This window comes from Schistocerca nitens, chromosome 11, assembly GCF_023898315.1.
Source record: "Schistocerca nitens isolate TAMUIC-IGC-003100 chromosome 11, iqSchNite1.1, whole genome shotgun sequence".
NCBI classification, from domain to species: domain Eukaryota; kingdom Metazoa; phylum Arthropoda; class Insecta; order Orthoptera; family Acrididae; genus Schistocerca; species Schistocerca nitens.
The window spans coordinates 158916697-158941417 of NC_064624.1; the positions used below are offsets into that span (position 1 = coordinate 158916697).

Consider the following 24721-nt stretch of genomic DNA (forward strand, 5'->3'; position numbering starts at 1 on the left):
TGTGGCAGTAATCTGGGTATGATGCAGTTTACACTAGTTTAACATGTTCCGATCTCTACCTGTCATAACCAAATTATGTAGAGGTTTGGTCAAACAACTTATGGGGATACAGCTAGATTAACTTCTTTGAGAACCTCTGATATATTGCCATTTGTATGTTGAAAACAATTGGGTGTGTATCTATCAAAATATTGGCAGTTGTCAAAGATACCATATGGCTGGATTACAGTGAGTTGTTTGACATCGCACACTGGGAGGACAGAAAACTGGAATTTATTGGTAATGAAGCGAGTGTTTTCAAATTTTGAGTTCTGTAAAGGTTTGTTAATAGGTGTAGTTCAGACTGCTTTCTCAAAAGGAAGGTTACTTACATTAGATAGAGATGTTTCGTGTTGTCAAGCCCATAGAGGTGTTACCAGTGCACTTATACGTACTACATAATGGCGGGTAGAAATGAATGATGATAATGTTTTTTATTCTGTATATTAAAAATAATGATAAGATATACAGCAAAGTTTTACTTGTTTTACTGCAGATGTTTGTGAGACTTCAAGCTTCATGTCAGCAAATCAACAATTTGCTGGTGGCCATTCTCACGGGCTAGATGACGAGGGATGGCTCCACTGTCATCCCTGGCCCATTTGTTGGCTCCTGCCTCCAGCAATGCAACTGCTGCCTCAATATGACCACAGTATGCTGCCCAGTGCAGCGGTGTCCTCCCCAAATTACCTCTGGCGTTAGCGTCTGCAGAATATGATGTCAGTAGCCTAATCACAGCTGCATGGCCAGTATCTGCAACTGCATGAAGAGGCGTGTTCTGCCTTATATTCCTGATCCCTACCTCGGCACCACCCTCCAGTAGAGACCTCACTGCCTCTACGTGTCCACCCATTCCTGCCCACTGCAGGGCAGTCCTCTTCTCCTCGTCCCAAGCATTCAAGTCCGCCCCTGCTGCCACCAGTGCCCGCAGCTCTTGCACTGCACCCACCCGAGCTGACTCGATCAGCTTCCTTCCTTTCTCTTCTGGAGGAAGACTCCTGCACAAAACATCAAAATTATTACACTTTACCATAAACACACATGCCAAATCAAGGAAAATGTGAGCAGTTTTGAATACCCATCTGCCCAATGACAAATCAAATACCTCCCTTCCATAACACATAAAAATCCAAAAGTCAGTGTAGAAGATACAAACAGATAACAGTGTCCCCTCGTCAAAGTGTTCATTTACTTGCCATTAAAACTTCCTAAATTCCACCTAAAAACTAATTAACTCTCATATTTTGTCAGGATTCATTACAAACAGTGAGTTCCTTTCACCTCAGAAAGCTGCTTATAACGAACTTTAATACATTGAAACATACAATTAACACATGAAAAACCAACTCTCTATATGCAGGAGCCCCTACTGACATTTAAAAGGAAAAACATGAAAGTAATCATATGTATTTAAAGAACTTTTTCTTAGCTGACAGCGAAAAGTTCAAGCAAGTTATTTGCAAATTTTATGACACAATGTCACCAAATAGAGAAAGTAATTGCTTCACATGAGATTCGTTAGTCAAAATATTTCAGGTGTACGAATGACCCTAAGTCAACCTTTCCCACCTGCCCTCTTCCTGTAAACTAACATTGGCTTCCTGAACACTCTGGATACCTGACACCCCTGGTGTCTCTTGCCCAGTTGCTGCATTTGCACTAATGCCTGGCCGGACAAAGCTCTGTTTCATCAGAGCTACAGATGCATGGCCCCCAGGGAGTCTGAGATCATGAGAATGGTCACATGCTAATTTTTGGAAAGGTACAAGAAGGAAGGGGGCTGCTAGACCTTTTGGACTGTGATAGATCTTTGAGCATATTCCACCAGATTTTACACTCAGAGCTGAGCACAGGAAGTAAATGGACGTTGATGGGTCCTGAGGGGACCAATTGAAGTCTGTGTAATCCGCTTGGGTGATAGCTAGAGCACTGTAATTTAGTGGCTGGGTGGTGGTGCAGGAATGGCTAAGGCAATCCGCCACAATATTATTGACGCTGGTGACAAGCCAGATTACTGTAGGGAATTGCTCAATGTACACTTGTAGTCTAAAGTGTTGGGGGAGATCTGATTTAAATCTTTCCTACAAAAGTTGATGGTGAGTTAGCAGTGATCATTACAGACTGTAAAGATGCATCCCTCAACTGAGAGTTGGAAATACTAAATGGTTTCATAGATAGCAAGAAACTTTTATCTGTGTGCAGCCCACCAGCGTTGTGCATCAGAAAGCTGGGAAGAGCTTCCAGATGTTGCCCATGTGTTACTGGAGGATGACTCGAATAGCACTTTGCCTTTTATCTACAATAACTGCGAGGAGGGTGGGTGGGACAAACTGCGGCATTGGTTAGGTCCTATTTTGTCTTTTCAAAGCTCTTGATCATGCCCTGTGTCCAAGAGACTGCTTTATGACTTTTTTTCTTATCAGTATGAAGTGCAGTAGTAAGAGGCTCTTTAGTACTGGTGGCATCCTCGAGATGGTGTCAGAAAAAGCTGACCATTCTGATTAAACACCAGAGTCCTTTGTAAGTGGTAGGCTGTGGGAAGTTCGCTACTGCCTGTACTTTCTTGTGGAGAGGTGGGAAACAGCAGTTGAGACTACTTGTACGAGAAATTCAACCTCGTTTGCCCCAAAAACACATTTTTTAGTGTTGGCTATTACCACTGCTTTCTGTTGGTGAGAATAACTTCATGGGCTTGTTGGCAGTGTTCTTGCTCTGAGCACTATGGGATTTAACATCAGAGGTCATTAGTCCCCTAGAACTTAGAACTACTTAAACCTAACCAACCTAAGGACATCACACACATACATGCCCAAAGCAGGATTAGAATCTGCGACCGTAGCAGTCGCGCGGTTCCAGACTGAAGCACCTAGAACCGCTCGGCCACACCGGCTGGCGTGGGGTAGATGAATATATCATCTAAGTATACAAAAGGATCTAGTCTAAAAATCGCTGCCAAGTTTGTACAGTACTGCAGAGGATGAATGTCAACTGTGCTATTGAACAGGTCAAGAGGCACAATTATGGTTATTAGTTCAATGTCCTCTGAGGTGACCGGGCCTTGGATGCAGTTTTTGACGCAGTTTATCTTACTGAAAGTAGTTGCTTCCAAGGTGCTGCATAGGAGTGGAATGGTGCAGATGTTGAGCTTATGATAACTGCCACACAGGCACCAGGAACCGCTTTTCTAGGGGGTGAGGTGAGGAGCTCAGGCCAAATGGCTTTTGGAAGGGCAAAGCATGCTGTTGATGGGCTGCTCTTCAAACTCATTCTGTGCAATTTTGCAAGAAGCTCAGCATATGGGTCTGAATATGCCAGGTGAATCACAGCGAAACATATGGGCACTGCAGCAGTTGGACCTGCCAGTAGACAGTGATGGCCAAGAAAATCGATGCCCAGAATGGGGTCCACAACATCTTTGCTACTATGAAGTTCCACAGGAGTTCAAGATGAAGGCAGAAGTTGAGCGACCAGGTATGTACCTCATAAGTAGTAATAGTCGAGTTGTTGGCACTGGTAATTAGAATGGGAGTGACAGGCCCTGGATTGGGAGTAGTTTGTGAGGAAAGAGGGAAAGGTCACAGCCAGTGAAATGAAACTTGGGGTTGATTTTTATGAAAATAATCCTCAGTCCTATTATAACATACATGAACCGATTACTAATTTAAATGACCACATAAGATATCACTGAGCCAATGTTCAGTATCTTACAGTTTCTAAAAATATTGAGCTCATGCATGGGACCTGGTATGTCAGGGACAGATGAGAGATGCACTCGCTAGTGTTCATTCCTTACACACGACTCACACAAACAAAGGAGAGATATTTTGGTTACTATACAAAACCAAATTAAAACTAAAGATTGAATTTGTCTGGCAGTGAAGGGAACCAGCACAGTCAGAAAGGAATTTGTCTTTGGGCACACTTGTTGGTGAAAGGGTGCCATAACATCCAGGTGCGTGAATTGTAAAATAGGTCAACTGGTACTTCCAGCACTCACTATCACATCACTGCACTAATAATCACTTCACAAGCTTAGTACTCCAGCACCAATACTGGAGGGATGTGCCAGGTATCTGGTGTTACATTTTTCTAGTACTGAACCTTCCAAAAGATCATGACTCCAACAGCGTGATTGTAGAATTCCTTGCGCTTGCCGGGCTTCGAGTAACTATGATAACTGACTCTCGATATCAAGCTTTACCATTAAAGCTAACGCCAGTGAGGCATGATGGCTAAGGTAAACCACGTGTCATTGTGCAGGCAGAGTTGTTGTGAGTGCTGCTGGGAGACATTTCCTTGTAGAAGTGGGAACAAAGACAGTTAAGAGTGCATGGCTCCTGGTCGAGGTCAAAAAGCTACCTGCAGCAAAAGTTACTAGTACAGATGCTGGAGAAAAGCTGTGGTACATTAACTGACAGGAGCTGCTGATGTCTGGCAGGTGCAGCACATCATTGGCTGCAGTCAGTGGGGATGAATGAAAGAAGTCACCACAATGGAATACCACTATATAGTTGCTCAAATCATCACCAAACCCCCTCCATGTGCCCACCCTCATGGTCAAGGTCTCTAACGCACTCTTTTGCGGTGATTCCTCAACCTGGGGGTAAGCTCGTTCAAATCCTGATTGTGTAAAAACTTTTCACTGCCAGTGTTTGGACAGCAAGGGAAGAAGAGGTAGTGGTGTTAAGTTCTTGATCACCAGAATTTGTGCCAGTGGCTTGGGTCAAATACCAAAACTATCTGCAGTGTCTCATGTGACACTATGATAGTGAACCACCCATCAGATGGGGATGTCAAGTTTGACAGTGCCCTTTGTGCTATCTGTGAGTACTAGACTCTGTTCTGGCAATGTATTTTATCCTCTCTCTTCTCGTAACATCATCATCAGAATCATCATCATACAACTCACACACGCGCGCGCGTGCGGCCATGCCCGCACACACACGCGCGCACATACGCGTAGCATTAAAAATAAATAATGGAGTATGACGTAAACAAATAAACGCAGAACCTGCATGTTTCACTCTTGGGCGGAAACTTGGCTAGAAGTTGTAAACAGTGTGAAACAAGACTCATCCAACTAATGGCACAAAAAGTGGATTTGGCTTGTGTAGTGTGTGAGCAGAATGACAGAGGTGGTGGACCAGTTGTTTTGTAGGTTAGAGCCTTCAGTGTCAGTAGTAATGGTGCAGTGGACCATGCATCATAGCATTTTCGCTACTGAACATTTTTTAAAAAGTAATGACTCCATGATGACAGTTCAACGACTTTTCCATACACATTTCAATGTTCTGATAAATGGTTGAAAACCTGATTACAGCAGAATGTTGCACTGGGTTGCCTCTGGTTGCACAACCAAGTCATTCATGAAGCAGACATTACCTGGTCGTTCTCACATGGTGTACGTGCAGGGAAAGTCGATAGAGTAGAGACTCTGTTCTTCCGAGTCCTTGCTACTCTATCAGATGCCGCGCTTCAACTCTGGACTTTTCTCGTCGCTTGCTACAGCACATCCTGAAGAATGAGTTATGTTTTCATCCTTAGAAAATTATGATGGTGCAGAAGATTCATGATGTTGATTATGATGAACAGAGACAGTTTTGTGAGAGAACGCTTTATGTACTTGCTGCTCATGATGATGTGTTGATGATGAGCGATGAAGTGCAATTTCACAGACAGTTATGTAAACAAACGAAACTGTCACTACTTGGCAGCAGACAACCCGCAAGACGTGCATCGGAAGTCAGTGTGCAGCATGTGAAGTGTCCAAAGTGGGAATAGTTGGGCTTTATTTTTGTGAAGAAAGTTGTGTTACTGTAACAGTGAATGCTGTACATTAAGTTGCAATGATACGCAATTTCATGCATCCACAACAGGACAGTATAGGGATGAACATGGCAGACACGTGGTTCCAACAGCACCCCCCACGGCTAATGATCCCTTTGGTAGTTTTTGAAGAAATGTTTCCCCAACATGAGGTCTCATGTTTAGTGAGCCACCACGCTCGCCAGATTTGTCAGTTTGTGACTTATTCTTATGGGTTACCCAAAAAGTAAAGTGTACTGTAACAAACCTCATACACTCAGTGACGTGAAAGTTGCAATACGTTAAGAAACTCCTGCAGTTTCACTACATGTTGATGAAATTGATGGTGAGCTTCGAAGAAAGACTTTTAATGTGTATTTATAAAGAAGGCCGCTATCTGCCTGGCGTTTTTACAACATAAAAAACGTGACAATTTATAAATTGGTTACATTACCAATTGTAGTGATGTGAGTACATTTTGTATGTGATGAAAATAGAGCCAGTTACACTAGTTTCAAATCCATGCATTATTTTTGTGCCACCCCGTACTTTCTTCCACTACTCCATCATTCTTCCACTACTCCATCATTCAGGTTTTATGGCTTTGGCACTGTGTTTTCCTGTTAAGGGCATTTCCATCACTGATGCGTGGTTCTGGAACTGCAGCATAACATGTGGTTCTCTGCTTATGGAGCTCCCTTTGTGTTGCTTTGGTGCTGGCAGGGTTTGTGTGTGCGGCGCTCAGTTCTGCAATGACCTTTGCACCCTCTTATTTTTTCTTCACAGTTCTCTTCAGTGAGTGTCCACATGATGGACACTCTGCACACATTTGTGGCCACATTGTGACTTAGCAGATAATCTGTTTCCGCTTCTGCTGTAAGTGGTATCAATATTTGCTAGGTGACTCTTGAAACACTAAAAACTAACCATGGTTAACCAACATTCCAGTTCACTTAGCTCTTATGTAATGAACTAACAACTACACAGAACAAGCTGTTCTGACAAGGACTGACACTTGCAATGTATTGAAAACATAGCACAGGTGCCAGTTGTGGTCAAATATGAGGACAAAACCAGCAGACCTCCCTAGCACCTGCATTTATGTTTAAGCACACATTTTGCATGATGTGCCAGTATTTTTCGTCAAACTCCTGTGTTAATTATTGGAAAGTAACAGAGTTGACTTAACGAAAACAAGTACGACTGTGTGATATCACTTTGTAACGCATATGTGAAGTGCAGCAGCTTAATAAGAACACACTAAAATATAATTTTGTATCTAAATTCAAGGAATAATGATACTCTGAGCACAATAATGATGAATTATGTTTAATTGTCATGAAATATAGTATCCACTCAAAAGCATGCACAAGGAATGTAAGCAAGAGCTGAAACTCAGAAAATTTAGACATCAAAATCTAATTTTAGATACTATTCAGCTTTATGTAAAAGTGCAGGACTTATGTAAACACCAAAATCAAATTTATATTTAAAAAGTTATAATGTTTTGTAAATTTATTACTGTGGAAAGGTATTTTGAATGTTTTGGCAATGATAACAGTATTATTTCAGCATGTTTATTATTATGAAGTGATTTTAACGATTTAAAAATCTAATTCTGTAACCTTTACTGGAGAACTACTACACTTTTAATTCTAAGGAATGCAGTTACTTTGTTAAACAGTGCCTGCACTCATGCCTGTATCACTGTAAACTAGCAAGGAATTGTGCCAACAGCTGAGGGAGACTAGAATTTTTCAAGTCTGTAGAGGTCAATGTTAAATTCATTTTCAGACATGAAATGTGTGCTGGTTTTTTATGCGAATATGAGGGCTGGTTAATAAAGACAGGTTGATTTTTGCCCTAGCTTCCCTTATAAGTTCCCTATCTGTACCATAACATTTGAAAAGGGCAAGTTTTTATGTATAATATCCACAGGCGGCAGCACTCTCATATCACTAGGCAACTGTTATTTGCATTTTGCATACCAGATAGTGGAGGTGATATGAGAGGAGCAGTTCAGCACAATAAAATTCTGTGTTCACTTAAACCATACAGTTACTGAAACAAAAAACTGCAACAAGTGTAGGTTGAAGATGCACTGCCTCATGCAACCGTGTTTAGGTAGTTAAAGGAATTCAAAGAGGGCCGAATTGTCCATGCTGAGGAAGGCAGGCCTGTTGTTTTGGCTTCTGCTGTGACATAAGTCAATGTCAACACAGCTGGTGTGACTGTCCGAGAGGACTGGCAGAGAACATTACACAAGCTCAGTGAAGTGTTGAGAATTTCATATGGCAGTGTTTTTACAATTATGCATTGCCATCTCCATCTCCATATGACCCGTACTGTGCCCATTGTGTGTCACATCTGTTGGCTCTCAAACGAAAGGCTGTGCAAATGGAGAGAAGCTGTAAGGTGCTGTGTCTCTTTTCTGATAGAGGAGGTGCATTTCTGTAATTGGATATCACCAGTGAAGAATCATGGCTGCATGATAATTATGCTAAAGAACAATGAGATAGCAAATTGAGTAAATCGCCTGGTACTCCAACACCAAAAATGACAGAGTTGTTCCATCTGCAGGAAAGTGATGTTGATCACATGTCTCGACTGTGGTGGAATGACTTACCAGAATGAAACTCCCCCTCATACTACGGTTACAGCAGCATAGTGCAAGTCAGTATTGGCTAAACTGAGGAAGCAAGGAAGTGACTAGAGCTTTCTCAGTGTCGGTGGCGACTTCATCAGAACAGTGTGTGGCCTCACATTTCCCATCACTAAAGGCAAAGCTTTCTGGCATTCGATTTGAAAACTCTGAAGCAGTGCTCATAAAAAGTCAGATGACTCAAGGACCTGACAAAGAATACCTGCAGGACTGGCAGAGATGTTATCAAAAGTGAATTCAAGTAGGAGGGAAGTACTTCAAGTAAGATCATGTAAACATTGAAATAGAGTAATAAACATCTGTCAAAAAACAACAGTCTCAGTCTTTGTTGATCAGCCCTCATAAATAACAATTCTAAAGCAATCAAAAGTTTTGGCAACATTATTTTCATATGGGCAACACAACAGGAATTGCCTGACAGTACAGAAAACCTGAGATTTCCTTTCAGTTACAGTTAACTGCAGCAAAAGATACACACCTCAAATTGCTATCATCAAGAAACTGCAAGTTAAGCCTTGTTTGTTGACTGGGGTCCTTCTAGACTTCAAGACTCTTTTACCTACAAAGAAACAGTTTGGACATATGGTTCACATCCTTCTGATATGCTTTTTATGGACTTTTTATTATAGGTGGGCAAATCATTTATGCGTGTATCACTGTTCTAGTACAATTTGAAATTTTTCCAATAGGGCCAGAAAATATTCTGGGTATGTAATATATGATTTCCAATATTATATTTCTTTACTATGGAAATAAAAACTTGGTAACAATTTATCTTCACAACCAACATTTATATGTCCACTGTTATAACCAATTCATAGAAAATACATACTAATGCATGGTTGGAACAAATTCATAGTTAAGAACTGTGTTTTGTTGAAGTAAGGTGTGGTGTTATATTTGATTCATAATGGATCATGATCTACCCTTTGAAAGGGACTATAGACTCAAACAGGTTTTAGCAGATATACATAAGCATGATAAAGATAACGAAACAATTTTTGGAAACAGAAATGAAAGGTTGCTGTTGTAGATGCGACAGGAAAATATACAGGTTGGAGATGAGGTGGATGTTAATAAGTGTGAAGATAATGATAATGGTATTCACGAAACTAGTGTGCTTACTCCTGTATCTAGTAGTGGACAGATGACCTATGACATAGTACCTGTTGATCAAGCAGACTTCCAAGAGTGTAACACCGAAACTGCACATAGTCCATGTTACCTTAGACCACAAATACAAAGAAGGGCAGAGTGTGTCGGAATTTTCATCACCTGTCACATGCAGAATCTGCTATAGTGCATACAAATGATTGTGCACAACAGAGTGAAATTCTATACCCATATCTTGAATGCTTGACTAAAATTGACTCTGTAGAACCATGGTATTCTTTGGTCTACTAATAATAGCTGGTTTACACATGGCACATGTGAAACTTCTGAGCAAATTTCAATCAGATGGATATTGCTTACCCATTTTTTGAGCCAAAATGAGCTTTTCATGATTTTGTGGTATTTTGGTGCACCTCTGGTCTGATGATAAAGTTACAAGAGAAGAAGGAAAAGCAGTTTCTGGATCAAAAGCTGAACGTATATGGGCTGTGTTTCAAATGTTCATTGGTCCAGGTATTTTGTCTTGTATCTGTGAGCCTTACATTACCGTTTATGAGCACCTGTTTACCTCCAAGGGACAGTGCCCATTCCAGGTGTACATTCGTTACAAAGCTGGACAGCACTAGATAAGCCACGCGGGGTAGCCATGTTGTCTGATGCGCCTTGTTACGGTTCACTCATTGGAGGTTCGAATCTTCCCTTGGGCATGGATGTGTGTCTTGTACTTAGCATAAGTTAGTTTAACTTACATTAAATAATATATAAGCTTAGGGACCGATGACCTCAGCAGTTTGGTCCCATAGAACTTACCACAAATTTCCTAATTTCCACTAAATAAAAGTGTGCTCTGCAGTAGATTGTGAGACCAATTATCTCAAACGTACAATTGTATATAGCAAAACCACGTGACAGAAGTGCAACCCTTCTGATATTGGCTGCAGATTTCAATGCTGGGCCATCAGAAAGTGTCAGTGTGCAAACCATTCAACAAAACATGGGCTGTTGGAACCGAAGGCCCACTCGTGTACCCTTGATGTCTGCACAACACAAAGCCTTACACCTTGCCTGGGCCTGTCAACACCACCATCGGATTGTTGATGATTGGAAACATGTTAATTGGTCAGACAAGTCTCATTTCAAATTGTATTGAATAGATGGACATGTATGGGTACGGAGACAACCTCATGAATCCATAGACCCTGCACATCAGCAGCAGACTGTTCAAGCTGGTAGAGGCTCTGTAATGGTGTTGGGCGTGTGCAGTTATATGGAACCCATGATATGTCTAGATATGACTCTTACAGGTGACACGTACATAAGCATCCTGTCTGATCATCTGCATCCATTCATGTTGTGCATTCTGATGGACTTGGGCAAATTCCAGCAGGACAATGCGACATCCCAAACGTTCAGAGTTGCTGCAAAGTGGCTCCAGAAACACTCTTCTGAGTTTCTTCTCTTGTCCACCAAACTCCCCAAACATGAACATTATTCAGCATATCTCAGATGCCTTGCAACATGTTGTTCAGAAGATATCTCCACTCCCTTGTACTTTTTCGGAATTATGGAAAGTCCTGCAGGATTCGTGGTGTCAATCCCTCCAGCATTACTTCAGACATTAGTCGAGTCCATGCCACGTCATGCTGCAGCACTTCTGCCTGCTCACAGGGGCCCTACACGATATTACGGAGTTGTCTCAATTTCTTTGGTTCTTCAGTTCATATTTCTGAATCTGTATACTATATTCATGTCTTGGTTTCCCTCTGCAATTTTTACCACGACACTTCCCGCTAGTACTAAACTGGTGATCGTCTGATTTCTCAGAATGAATTGTACCAACCGATTCCTTCTCTTAGTCAGGTTATGCCACAAATTTCTTTCCTCCCAATTCTGTTCAGTGTCTCCTCATTATCTATGTGATGTACACATCTAATCTTCAGTATTCTTTTGTAACACCACATTTTGAAAGCTTCTATTCCCTTCTTGTCTAAACTGTTCACTGTCCATGTTTCACTTCCATACGTGGGTAAACTCCATGCAAATACTTTCAAAAAAGATCTCTTGACACTTAAATCTATACTTGGAGTTAACAGATTGCATCCTCTACTTCAGCTATCATCAGTTATTTTGCTTCCCAAATAGCAAAAATCATCTACTACTTTAAATGTCTCATTTCCTGATCTAATTCCATCAGCATTAACTGATTTAATTTGAACACATTCCATTATCCTCGTTTTGCTTTTGTCCATGTTCAGCTTATATCCTCCGGTTCGTTCACCTGCTCAGACACAAGCAGACATATGTCTGTATATGTGCGGATGGATATGTGTGTGTGTGCGCGAGTGTATACCTGTCCCTGTTTCCCCCTAAGGTAAGTCTTTCCGCTCCCGGGATTGGAATGACTCCTTACCCTCTCCCTTAAAACCCACATCCTTTCGTCTTTACCTCTCCTTCCCTCTTTCCTGATGAAGCAACCATGGGTTGTGAATCTTGAAATTTGTGTGTGTGTTTGTGTGTTTTTTATTGTGTCTATCTACCAGCGCTTTCTCGCTTGGTAAGTCACAGTATATATATGTGAGAGTTCATACATGTCTTAAACAACAGACACCAATTTGATCCAACAGCCTTTATGAATTAAGACGCAAAGGGATTTGAAGCCAAATCTCGTACTTACTAGGCAGATGCTCTGACCACTGAGGCATCTGGACAGAGTGATCTCTGCAACTGCACGGACTACCCTAGCAAACCTCCCTTCAGACACAAATTCTCAATGTATCCATCATGGAATACCAATCAAGAGGGACACTACATTAGTAATGTGTGGATACTTTGAGAATTTCTGTCTGATGGGAGGCATGCTGGGTAGTCCAAGCAGTTGCGATAGTAACTGTGTCTGGATGGCTTAGTGGTCAGAGGGTCTGCCTAGTAAGCATTAGAACTGGGTTTGAATCTCAGTCCAGCACAGATTTTCAACTTTTCCTATTGATTTAAATCAATGCCCACTTGGTATGAATATAGATATATGGATGAAGAACATCACAAAAAGTTTACTCATAGTGTGGACATAGAATCAAATGCAAGATCTCTAGTGAATCTTTACAGTGTATTCAGTAATAAAAGTTTGATGGGAGAGGACAACGATAACAATGATTTTGATGGATTTGGCTTACATAAGTTAATGACTAGTGTTGTAGCAGATATAGATGAAGAGTTTACAACTAATGTTGATGCTACAATCATGTACCTGGCGGGGGGATGGCATTAGATGTTAACAGTAAAGGTATAAAGTATACAGGGTGTTAAAAAAAGGTACAGCCAAACTTTCAGGAAACATTCCTCAGACATTATGTACTGTACTGCCTCGATTCACAGCCAGTTGGCCCAATTGAAGGAAGGTAATGTTGACTTCGGTACTTGTGTTGACATGAGACACACTGCTCTACAGTACTAGCATCAGGCACATCAGTATGTAGCATCAACAGGTTAGTTCATCACGAACGTGGTTTTGCAGTCTTTGCAATGTTTACAAATGCGGAGTTGGCAGATGCCCATTTGATGTATGGATTAGCACGGGGCAATAGCCGTGGCGCGGTACGTTTGTATCGAGGCAGATTTCCAGAACAAAGGTGTCCCGACAGGAAGACGTTCGAAGCAATTGATCGGCGTCTTAGGGAGCACGGAACATTCCAGCCTATGACTCGCAACTGAGGAAGACCTAGAATGATGAGTACACCTGCAATGTACCTAATGTCAGCGTCAGAGAAGTTGCTGCTGTACAAGGTAACGTTGACCACGTCACTGTATGGAGAGTGCTACGGGAGAACCAGTTGTTTCCGTACCATGTACAGCGTGTGCAGGCACTATCAGGAGCTGATTGGCCTCCACGGGTACACTTCTGCGAATGGTTCATCCAACAATGTGTCAATCCTCATTTCAGTGCAAATGTTCTCTTTATGGATGAGGCTTCATTCCAACGTGATCAAATTTTAAATTTTCACAATCTGCATGTGTGGGCTGACGAGAATCCGCACGCAATTGTGCAATCACGTCATCAACACAGATTTTCTGTGAACGTTTGGGCAGGCATTGTTGTTGATGTCTTGATTGGGCCCCATGTTCTTCCACCTACGCTCAATGGAGCACGTTATCACGATTTCATGCGGGATACCCGACCTGTGCTGCTAGAAAATGTGCCTTTACAAGTACGACACAACATGTGGTTCATGCACGATGGAGCTCCTGCACATTTCAGTCCAAGTGTTCGTACGCTTCTCAACAACAGATTCGGTGACCGACGGATTGGTAGAGGCGGACCAATTCCATAGCCTCCACGCTCTCCTGACCTCAATCCTCTTGACTTTCATTTATGGGGGCATTTGAAAGCTCTTGTCTACGCAACCCCGGTACCAAATGTAGAGACTCTTCGTGCTCGTATTGTGGACGGCTGTGATACAATACGCCATTCTCCAGGGCTGCATCAGCGCATCAGGGATTCCATGCGACGGAGGGTGGATGCACGTATCCTCGCTAACGGAGGACATTTTGAACATTTCCTGTAACAAAGTGTTTGAAGTCACGCTGGTACGTTCTGTTGCTGTGTGTTTCCATTCCATGATTAATGTGATTTGAAGAGAAGTAATAAAATGAGCTCTAACATGGAAAGTAAGCGTTTCCGGACACATGTTCACATAACATATTTTCTTTCTTTGTGTGTGAGGAACGTTTCCTGAAAGTTTGGCCGTACCTTTTTGTAACACCCTGTATAGATAATAAAGGTTACACTGAAGAAGAGGAAGATAGTTTAAATGAGAGGGAAGATTGGGAATATTAACATTGCTGTATCCTTCTACTAGTGTGTGTGAGTGTGTTGAGTGAACAGTGTTGCAGTGTGTACACAAATCGACCACTAACTGCATCAGTGCTGGCCAGTCACTAGAGGCTGCCTGGAGGAAACATGCACATGGCAACGTCTCCACCATGGCATCTACTTGTGATTCATGCCTGTATATGCATGGAGCAGCACTAATTCACCCTCATTATGTTCTTTTATTTGCAGTCACATCAGTTTTTCGGTTTATGGCTTATGTTGCGGCTTCTGTATGATTCTTTTGTCTTGTCACATTAGAAGTCACAAGATGATTATTTCTATTATTGTTCAAAGGTTTATGAATAAAGCCACATTTCTGTTACTTCAGTTGGTTTCATGTTTTATCTGGTTACTTCAATCATAATTTTCAACTAATGATCAACTTCCATTGTGATTTGTGGCTGATGCTTTCCATTCACGATTTCCAAATGCTAACATCATAGGTACTCTTATATATCCTTTGGACTAAGGTATGTCATGGTCCTCCATCAACTCTGTTCCCCACTTGTTGTTATTCCACATACGCCATGCGAGAAGCTTCGATACTAGTGTGTGAACATCATAAGTGGAAATATCAGTGACAATGAATGTTGGAGTCTGGATTGGAGACACACTCAGACAGTGTAATAGTTACGGTGACTGCTTGTGTTAAGCATGATAGCCAGGTTCAACTTCTATTTTGGCAGAAAATTTCAATATTTAGGGATTCAAAAAATCATTTGACTAGAAATAAAATCACGTTGGAACGCACCCATAGCAAGCCATAAGCTCACTCAGATGTTAACATTCACTTTTTGCCTCATTTTTCTGCTTAATGTTCCTTCAACATGTGTTTCTGAGAACAATTATTAATTCTCATAAAATATCGGTTTCCTGGAATGGCAGTGCACCAAAACCCTGCTTCCACAACAGTTTCCTTGAGGACTAAATTTTATGATACAGAACCATGACAGAGAGCAGAAACTACATTGAAGAATCTCTGGGAAATAATACAGTTTCTATGGCACACTTCCCATATAATTGCATTTATGTGACTTTGAACTGAACATAGTTCTCACTGTTAATGCAGAAAAGGATGTACATCTCCTTCACGCACACCTGTTCAAAATTTTAAATGTCACCATATCATAACTCAAAAACATAAAAAAAAGATTTTTCCTCATAAAGAGGAAAAAAACAGGAACTTCAATTTTACAGTAACATATTTAACACCAAAATAAGTAGCACTGTGAGCGTGGTAATAGCACAAGTGCAACTCACCTCATGCGAGAGACGATGGCATCGTCCGGCGGAGGAGTATGGCTGGGAGCTGTGGGTAGTGCAGTGGTGACACGAGTCTGGCTGTGGTCGCTGTGAAACTGAGAGTTGGAGGTGGGGGTGCTCCCTGTAGCGGCCAGCATGCTGTGCATAGAGGCAGTGGGTGGGTAAGTGCTTTCACATGGGGATCAGGAGGTTGCTTACTTCAGGCAGTACTGCATTGCGATTGGGTACAAATGTAATAGAACACATGCTGCCACCAAAAATGGTCCATCAGTTAACATAAATTACTTACAGTCTCCACAGGTGTACCTTAGCATACCAAACAACAAACTGTTCAAAATTATGCAAATATAAGGGCCAACTATTGCTGGACTGACAGGAGAATTACTGTACAGAACAGTTCTAATACATCACTAAAGCAATAATCACACAGAAATTATAAGAGCATTAATGAAGTTGTCTCACATCTTTAAATGTACTTAATGTAAGACTGATCATCAAATGTTGTTCAAATCATTTGTAGCTTGCGTGTCACAGACTGGGCTATAAGAGGACAGAGAAATAAACAGGACAGACATCAGGTTTTGAACATAGCAACAAAGGCAATTCAGAGGAGCTAAATCAGTGGTAAATTTAGCTGCCATTAAAAATATTAGTAACACCATAGAGAACTTCAAACAAGACAGGAGAGCAGACATTAGATACCTGTTTCTAAGCTAATCTAATCTAATCTACCATGCTGAAAATTGTGTTAACCAGTACACACCATCCATGTCTGTACTGTAGAATGGAGTGTGCTCAAATAGAACTCACATTCAGGGCTACGGCTTAATAGAGAGGAGTCAGTGTGAAAGGAAGATCCAGCATCTTCTGTGAATGCCTGCAGCAGCCATTTGGTTATATTGATTCGTTTGTTTTCTTTTAGGGTGTGCATCAGGTGGGTTACAAGTTATCAGCTAGATCCTACTGCCCCTGTGCTTACAGCACCTTGTTTATGGGATGTCCTGCATACACAACTTCACTGTGGCCCATACACTTCTTGTTAGAGCCTGGTGTACTTCGTATGATGTGCCTTAAAAATTATATCATTTACCCCCTGTACTGTTTGGAGGTAATAAAATAATTTGCTAAGGAAATTGTTGGCACATGGTTGTCATATACTGAGGAAGTAAAGCCAATTTCACAACACCCAAAGTTGTACTATTCTGTACTGTTGCGGGCACACGATGTGGCAGGATGAAAGAAATGTCAGCTCTTTATTACAGACCAATACACTGCACTTCTAATTAGGTATTTTTATCCAGCACAATCATCAATATTAATGTGGCTGCTTGTGAAAGTTGGGACTGCCAGTTACTAGGCTTCTGACATATGAAGAGATCTGTCTGTCAGCTCTAAGATGTGGTTGTTGTTGTTGTTGTTGTTGTGGTCTTCAGTCCTGAGACTGGTTTGATGCAGCTCTCCATGCTACTCTATCCTGTGTAAGCTTCTTCATCTCCCAGTACCTACTGCAACCTACATCCTTCTGAATCTGCTTAGTGTATTCATCTCTTGGTCTCCCCCTACGATTTTTACCCTCCACGCAGCCCTCCAATACTAAATTGGTGATCCCTTGATGCCTCAGAACATGTCCTACCAACCGATCCCTTCTTCTGGTCAAGTTGTGCCACAAACCCTACTTCTCCCCAATCCTCTTCAGTACCTCCTCATTTGTTATGTGATCTACCCATCTAATCTTCAGCATTCTTCTGTAGCACCACATTTCGAAAGCTTCTATTCTCTTCTTGTCCAAACTATTTACCGTCGATGTTTCACTTCCATACATGGCTACACTCCATACAAATACTTTCAGAAATGACTTCCTGACACTTAAATCTATACTCGATGTTAACAAATTTCTCTTCTTCAGAAACGCTTTCCTTGCCATTGCCAGTCTACACTTTATATCCTCTCTACTTCGACCATCATCAGTTATTTTGCTCCCCAAATAGCAAACCTCCTTTACTACTTTAAGTGTCTCATTTCCTAATCTAATACCCTCAACATCACCCGACTTAATTCGACAACATTCCATTATCCTCGTTTTGCTTTTGTTGATGTTCATCTTATATCCTCCCTTCAAGACACCATCCATTCCGTTCAACTGCTCTTCCAAGTCCTTTGCTGTCTCTGACAGAATTACAATGTCATCGGCGAACCTCAACGTTTTTATTTCTTCTCCATGGATTTTAATACCTACTCCGAATTTTTCTTTTGTTTCCTTTACTGCTTGCTCAATATACTGATTGAATAACATCGGGGAGAGGCTACAACCCTGTCTTACTCCCTTCCCAACCACTGCTGCCCTTTCATGTCCCTCGACTCTTATAACTGCCATCTGGTTTCTGTACAAATTGTAAATAGCCTTTCGCTCCCTGTATTTTACCCCTGCCACCTTTAGAATTTAAAAGAGAGTATTCCAGTCAACATTGTCAAAAGCTTTCTCCAAGTCTACAAATGCTAGAAACGTAGGTTTGCCTTTCCTTAATCTTTCTTCTAAGATAAAGATGTGGTTATGGCCACTGAATGTGTACTGTCGGACATGAATGTGGGAAAGATGTGGGCCTAGTGATCCGCTTTATTACATGTAAAAGTTGTACTAGGTCAGCATTTACAGTTGGCAACATGAGAAATGGGCCACTGTAAATATGTTATTCCCTTCCCTGTCTCATGTTCGAGCATACTACAACGCCCCTGGTGTTAGTAAAGAGTGACATACTTTCTCAGCTTCAACTTGTTTCTAATGCTGCCATTTGTAGGTGTATCATTATCAACAGCAGTAAAGGCACAAAACTACAGGAGGCTGCTTTTTGTAAAGAGGTTTACTGTGACCTTTAAATCGTGCAAAACTGTGAACTCGGTTCTCTAGCTACAAACTGCTTCTGTTATTGTGTCTGTTTTTGTGTTGAGAAGCGCACCTTTGTAGCCGCAGCGTGAATGCTATCCTCTGGGTACACTGTAAACAAATCTTTGTTCAGAAGCTTGATGCCAAAATTTAAATAACAATGTGTTGTACACAAGGAACATAACTGAAGTGATGACAAAATAAGAATGGATTTGTTTAAGATGAAAACAGGTTACGAAGCTACAAAAAACTAGACATTTCCACGATCTTCTAGCTTACTTAACTCCAAATAGACGTGGTTCAGTTTAGAGAACCAATGGACCCGTTATGAAAAGGAAATTAAAGTATCGTTAGTTACTTCGGAATGACCATCAATGGTGCATATTACAGCACAGACAAATCTAATGAAAATCAGTGACAAACAGTTTAACACAAACACACACACACACCCACACACACACACACCAAACAAAATGGGAATCAAAAAAGAATTGCTTGTCTTGTGGTTACCTGGTTTCCGCTGATGGCTCAGCGAGTAGCCTAGTTACTTCAATCACATCTTCAAGCTGGTTCCGCATTGCATCTGCCCAACACTGTGTGGCCAATACCTTGTGCGTGTGGGCCTTCACGAAAGCGATGGCGGCCGCAGTGAGGTTCTGACATGAGTACCTCACAGCGAGGACAGCTGCGGCCGCTGCGTTGTCGACGGCCAGCTGTGCAATCACCTGCTGCTCACACAAAGATTTCAGGGCTGACAAGCAGTATTTGTCTGCGACTGCCAGCAGTTGGGGGGCCATGCTGGGCAGCTTGGGGGCCTGAAGCGTATACATGTAGGTCAGCACCTGCCTCAGTACTTCGCCTTCCACGTCTGGAATAGTGACTTGGCCACTGCTGGCCTCCAGCATGTCGTGCTGGAACATGGCAGCCAACACGGGGCTCCTGGCAGACAGGACTGCCTTGTGCGCCATCAACCGTGTCTCCCCCGCGATCATCGTCACAATGGCGCCATCCTCTGCATCCAGAAGGGCACCCAGGTCCACGGCTGCAGTCTCAACATTGCTAATGGGTGCCATTGCAGATGGTTCTGAAACATAGCATCACTGAGCAGCCCTTTTCCTTTACACAGCACTCTCAATACTTGTACATTGTACAGGCAGATGAAACAACAGTTGGTAAATACCTTATTGTGTGTAGCTGATCCCACAGATAATAGCTACAGATCTTCAACAACACACCATTACTCTTTACAGATCTTCAACAACACAGTATCACTATTTCCCTTGTTGTTTCAAAATACCCTCATTCTGCACATGCCTTCAGAATGGGTGAAGACTGTTTTTTCAGTTTCTAGCTACAGTGCTGTGTCACTGGATCTCGAAGTCTTTCAAGATGTAGGTCTAGCACAATACCAACAAGGTCAAAAAGAGCTATTGAAGTGCTACAGTAGATGCCTTCATCTGCTAATCTCCCCAAATATTTGAAAAAAAGTGCACAGCATGGCCTGTGCGAGTTTTTTCAGTTGGCTGTAATGCTGGAGCAAGTGCACAATAACATGTATTCTGACGTTTATGTTTATGGCTGAAGCTCCAAAACTGGAGTAAAGCTTTTTGAGTTATCAACTGTTGTTCCATGATGTGTCACAATGCTTGTGACCTCAAGAAAATATTTAACATCAAATCCTAGATTTATTGTGTCGTAGAATACATTTTAGGCTAATGATGTATCATAGAAAACAGAGTTTTCTCATCAGGATAAAGAGTTGACAGAGGTTAAGGATGTATATCTCTACCGATAATTCAGTTTATAATAAACGGGGAAACTACAAGTGAAAACAAATCTCGTCATCTTAAGCACTATAATGATGATCAAAGTAGCAGTAGTTTAACTAAACAATAAATGATAATCAAATGTACTGAAATACACATTGCTGCACGCTGTAATTGAAGAGTTCAGTGTTAAAGGTCACGTCCCCCTTCTTCTTATTCTGGGGTGTGGAAGAGTATTTATAACATCACTCTTTTCTATTGAGCAAATGTCTTCTCTAGGAGGGACCTATATTGTGGTTTGGCCACTGATAAATGAAGATTTCCTCGACAACAAAAAATGGGGTCAACTGCATTCAATTTAAGCACCTCCCCCACATAATGTCTTAGTTAGGTTTTGCCAGCGTACCTTACTACTGTGCAGTCAGTTGTAGTTAATCGCTCTACAGCTTTCAAAGCCCAATCATTCCCGTGTTCTGCTTCTTTCTCCACAGTTTCCTATTCCTCCTCTTGTGCCACGCTCTCCTCCAAAACATCACTGTAGTAGTCCTTGTCGGACTCTCTGAGGCTGTACTCATCACCGTCTCATTCTGAAGTACTTTCCATAATTTATGAAGCTCCAGCATGTTGCAATAATTATAGGTCAGCAACTTCTGTTAACCACTACATCCGAAAACCAGCCAAAGTTGCAGATTTCTCTTTCTTTATTCACTCAATGACTAGTTTCGGGTCGGGACCCATTTTCAAATCATTTTAAAATATTCAAGAACAGTAATCCCGAAAATGCAAAAACCGTGTCAAGAATGCACAAACGAACAGTTACACTCCATAGAGATAACTGCGCTGTAGTGTTTCTTTGCGCATTTTTGGCACACTTTTTGCATTTTTGGAAATACCATTTTTGACTATCTCATGACGAAAATTGGTCCCAGGCCGAAACTAGTCACTGAGTAAAAAAAGTGAAATTTGCAGCTTTGGCTGGTTTTTCATTGTACTTCATAAGCTGTCACTTTTTAGAGATTCTTTTGCGAGAACCAGCAACCTTCCTACGGGTCATCCCATTAGCCGCATTTTTTTAGTGATTTCTTAACTTTACGTTCTTGTTTCAACTTTTCAATTGCTTCTCTTTACTTTTGTCTGGATATAAGCCTCTTACGCATTCATGTGAAGTTTTTACCTCTTGCGTGGGTAAACTCCTCCATTTCGAAAGCCTGTCTAACGGAAGGGCCTGTCCTCTCCCCATGAAAATTGAGTGCTGCGGCAAGTGAACAATCCTTTCCCCCACTGTCGAATTTTCATGGAAAAAATTAACAGCAATGCAAACACACATAAAATGTTTGAAAGGCTAATGCATTCGTTAAGCCACAATATCAACATTATTTACTTACCCTCACAAAACAGAAAATATTGCAAACAAGTCCTTGACGATAATATAGAAACGCTGTTGACCTCAGTAACCTTACTGTAATGGGATGCATGACTAGGAAGCTTCTAGAAATGCTACGACTGATACCAGTGCATTCTACGTTGGAACGAAACACACATAGTTCACTGTATGACCACACGGTGGCAGTTCTGCAAAAAATACTTCATGCAACCTATCAACTAACTGTGTGCTTGCCCTGAAAGTGCACTTATCCTACCTTACCTTAGTTCATTCACACTCACATACAAATTGATCACACTTACGAGAGACACTGGCCTTCTGCTCATTAATCTCACAAGTCCCACTGTTTTGTGAGGCAAGACTGGAAACAATATTCCTATAATGCAGGGAACAGCTTTCTGACTGGGCCTCACTGTGCATGGACGATTGTACTGATGGTGACAAAGGCTCTAACAGTGTGGGACCATAACGTCTAACCCAGTACATCACAGATTTCCAGGTGGTTCTGTCACATACACAGTTCACAGAAACAAGCGTAACTCTCATTCGAGAACAGTAGCCATTTTACTGATCTATAACTTTGATGTAAATCATATACTATTTCTATAACTCTATTGATATGCTGTCTCCATGTCTGGAGCATTGTTTGGGCTGAAACTTCCTGGCAGATTAAAACTGCATGTTTTACTGGCATTCAGACCTGGGATCATTGCCTTTTGTGGGCAAGTGCTCCATTGACTGAGATATCCAAGCTTGACACACAACCTGCCATCACAGCTTCAGCTTAAGCCTTCCAGACCCACTGGCTAAAACCGAGTACGTTAATATTAAGAGTGTATTAGCTGCAACAGAAGTATTTTTCCTCAATGGAAACCTGATGTGCATATCTGTGAGTGTTCAGTCTTTTCATCATGCACATGTGCTGCCACATGTTGGACATCACTGTACAAATATCAACAAGCGAATGTACACACAGTCTTTGTGCAGCAGCTTGTAACTGCAGGAGTTCAAGGAAGTTGTTGGTTAGTGATACTGCACTGTATAACTCAGTATCATTATTATTTTCGAATGGTAATTACTGAATTATCAGTGCATTTGTCACAACAGTGTATATTTCAACATAAAATATTTTAATCCATAAAATGAAGCTCACTGTAAAAAGTATATATTCGAAACGAATACATATATTTGTATAAATTTTGCTTCTAAAATCATTAAAAAATCAGCTAAGATCATTAGAGCATAAAGAAAAATTTTCCTCGCTCCAGCAAAAAATCAAGTCGGAAAGGGTTAATTTAAGAGCATGTAAAAGGTGAACCGAATTAAGAGGCTTGGCATATTCCCGTACATGGCTGTAAAAGATAGAGACTGCACCAGTGGCATCATGAGACACTGCATCACCCCGAGTGAGGGCGGTGTGTGGTGGCTAGCATCGAGGGGTAAGGGGTTGCCACTTATCAATCGCACGGTGACAAGTAGGTGGAAAAATAAGACATTGTAACAGGTGGATCAGAGCAGATGAGTTATTTTCTCACCTACTGACCCCAGTACCGTACTGGATTAATTTTTTCAATGGTAGAATGGTCGGCAAATGTTATTTTCCAACAGCTTACAGGGCAACAGACCAATTTCTGGGCAGGTACCCATTCACCTTTCTACCTGGTGTGGGTTCACTACGTTCCTTATCGATGTTAGTGGTCAAATCCACATCTACATGGCTACTCTGAAAATCACACTAATGTGCCTGGCAGAGGATACATGTAACCACTTTCATGAGAATTCTTCTATTAATCCACACTTTAACAGCACCACGTGCGAAGAATGGGCTCCTACATCTTCCTATCCTATATTCTTGGGACGTGTGCAGAGTCGGAGGTGTCGAGTGGCGTGATGTGTTTTTTACTAGCAATCTTTTGTTCAAACTATATTCCATCGATTTCACAGACCAACAGGATGCTGTGAATTAAAAAAATACTACCCCATACATGTGAAGAATATCGATTTAATTAATTTGCATAAATTTTTGATATCATCGTGGTGTTAGCAGTAAAACAGTTAAGGGGAGGGTGACATGGAGCAGAACAGCAGATTAAGTGCAGAACGCTAGGTTAATTTACATCATTTTTATGTAAAACTCAGTACAACAGTTTAAGGGAATGGGTGACAAAGAAGAATGCGACAGAAATGGAGTTCAAAAGCATGTCAAATTCGAAAAGTTTACCAGAAAATGGTGGGAGGACATAACTAATTACTTCATTTGGTATCAAAGACGGTACAATAGTTTAAGGAAATATGGGTGACATGTAAAACAACTTAACAGAACAATAGGTTAAGTGCCAACAAATGGGCAAACATTAGCTTGACACCCGGAGCATAGTGCTGAACATTAGGTTATGCATCATGCTTGCTCTATGTAATTACTTCTTACAAGACCTACATGTTTCCAAACAGCAGAGAATGATGAGCAAGAGAAATCCAATCCCCACAAACTGATTTTTTATAAATAAACAACATACCCTTGATTTTCCCATTATGAGGCCCTTCCTCTTCACCACCAGACCGCCATCTTGGATTACATCATGGAAATGATGACAGTGCCCACTGGTGGCAGTACTGTGTACTAGGTAAGTTGGACTCCAGACCTCATTGCGCCCACACTGTTTCCCGCCATCTTGGATAACAGTACTTGCATCATCAGCTGTCTTGGATTACATCATGGGTGAGAGTGCCTTCTGGTGGTGGTACTGTTTACTAGGTCAGTTGGAGTCCAGACCTCGTGCTGAACACACTGGATGGCTGTATTGCATCAAATTGTTTAAATAAATAGTGCGTGCAAAATAAAAAACCTTATATCTAATGAAGGTTGAGTCCTCTCCCCACCATTTCCTAGGGCGAGGTGGCAATCGGGTGACTTAGGTTAGTGGAGGTAGTGCCTCTTCTT

The 24721-nt window shown here is 41.5% G+C and overlaps 2 protein-coding genes across 5 annotated transcripts in view; both read right to left on the reverse strand.

The window, feature by feature from the left end:
* LOC126213211 (ankyrin-1-like) overlaps positions 1-24721 on the reverse strand; it is a 415927-nt gene that overhangs the window by 321432 nt on the left and 69774 nt on the right. The window lies entirely within an intron of this gene.
* LOC126213209 (protein roadkill-like) lies at positions 449-24434 on the reverse strand. 4 transcript variants are annotated; one of them, XM_049940847.1, is made up of 5 exons: positions 20803-20942; positions 19141-19714; positions 15747-15887; positions 842-1037; positions 468-744 (listed from the first exon to the last, which is right to left on the reverse strand). In XM_049940847.1, exons 2-5 carry the CDS (start codon positions 19701-19703, stop codon positions 601-603), a joined length of 1044 nt encoding a protein of 347 aa, XP_049796804.1. In that variant the 5' UTR covers positions 19704-19714; positions 20803-20942; the 3' UTR covers positions 468-600. The 4 variants fall into 4 exon arrangements, with proteins under 4 accessions (XP_049796805.1, XP_049796803.1, XP_049796802.1 ...); XM_049940846.1 differs by lacking the exon at positions 20803-20942 and adding an exon at positions 24297-24434 and having other exon boundaries at positions 454-1037; XM_049940845.1 differs by having other exon boundaries at positions 454-1037.

Bases quoted from the DNA above. Each gene is read 5' to 3' on its own strand.
- LOC126213209 (XM_049940846.1), bottom strand. From the start codon at position 19,703: ATGGCACCCATTAGCAATGTTGAGACTGCAGCCGTGGACCTGGGTGCC. The intron at 15,888-19,140 runs GTAACCACAAGA...CTCTATGCACAG, and splicing joins GAGCCATCAGCGGAAACCAG to CATGCTGGCCGCTACAGGGA. The intron at 1,038-15,746 runs GTGAGTTGCACT...TGTTTTGTGCAG, and splicing joins GCCATCGTCTCTCGCATGAG to GAGTCTTCCTCCAGAAGAGA.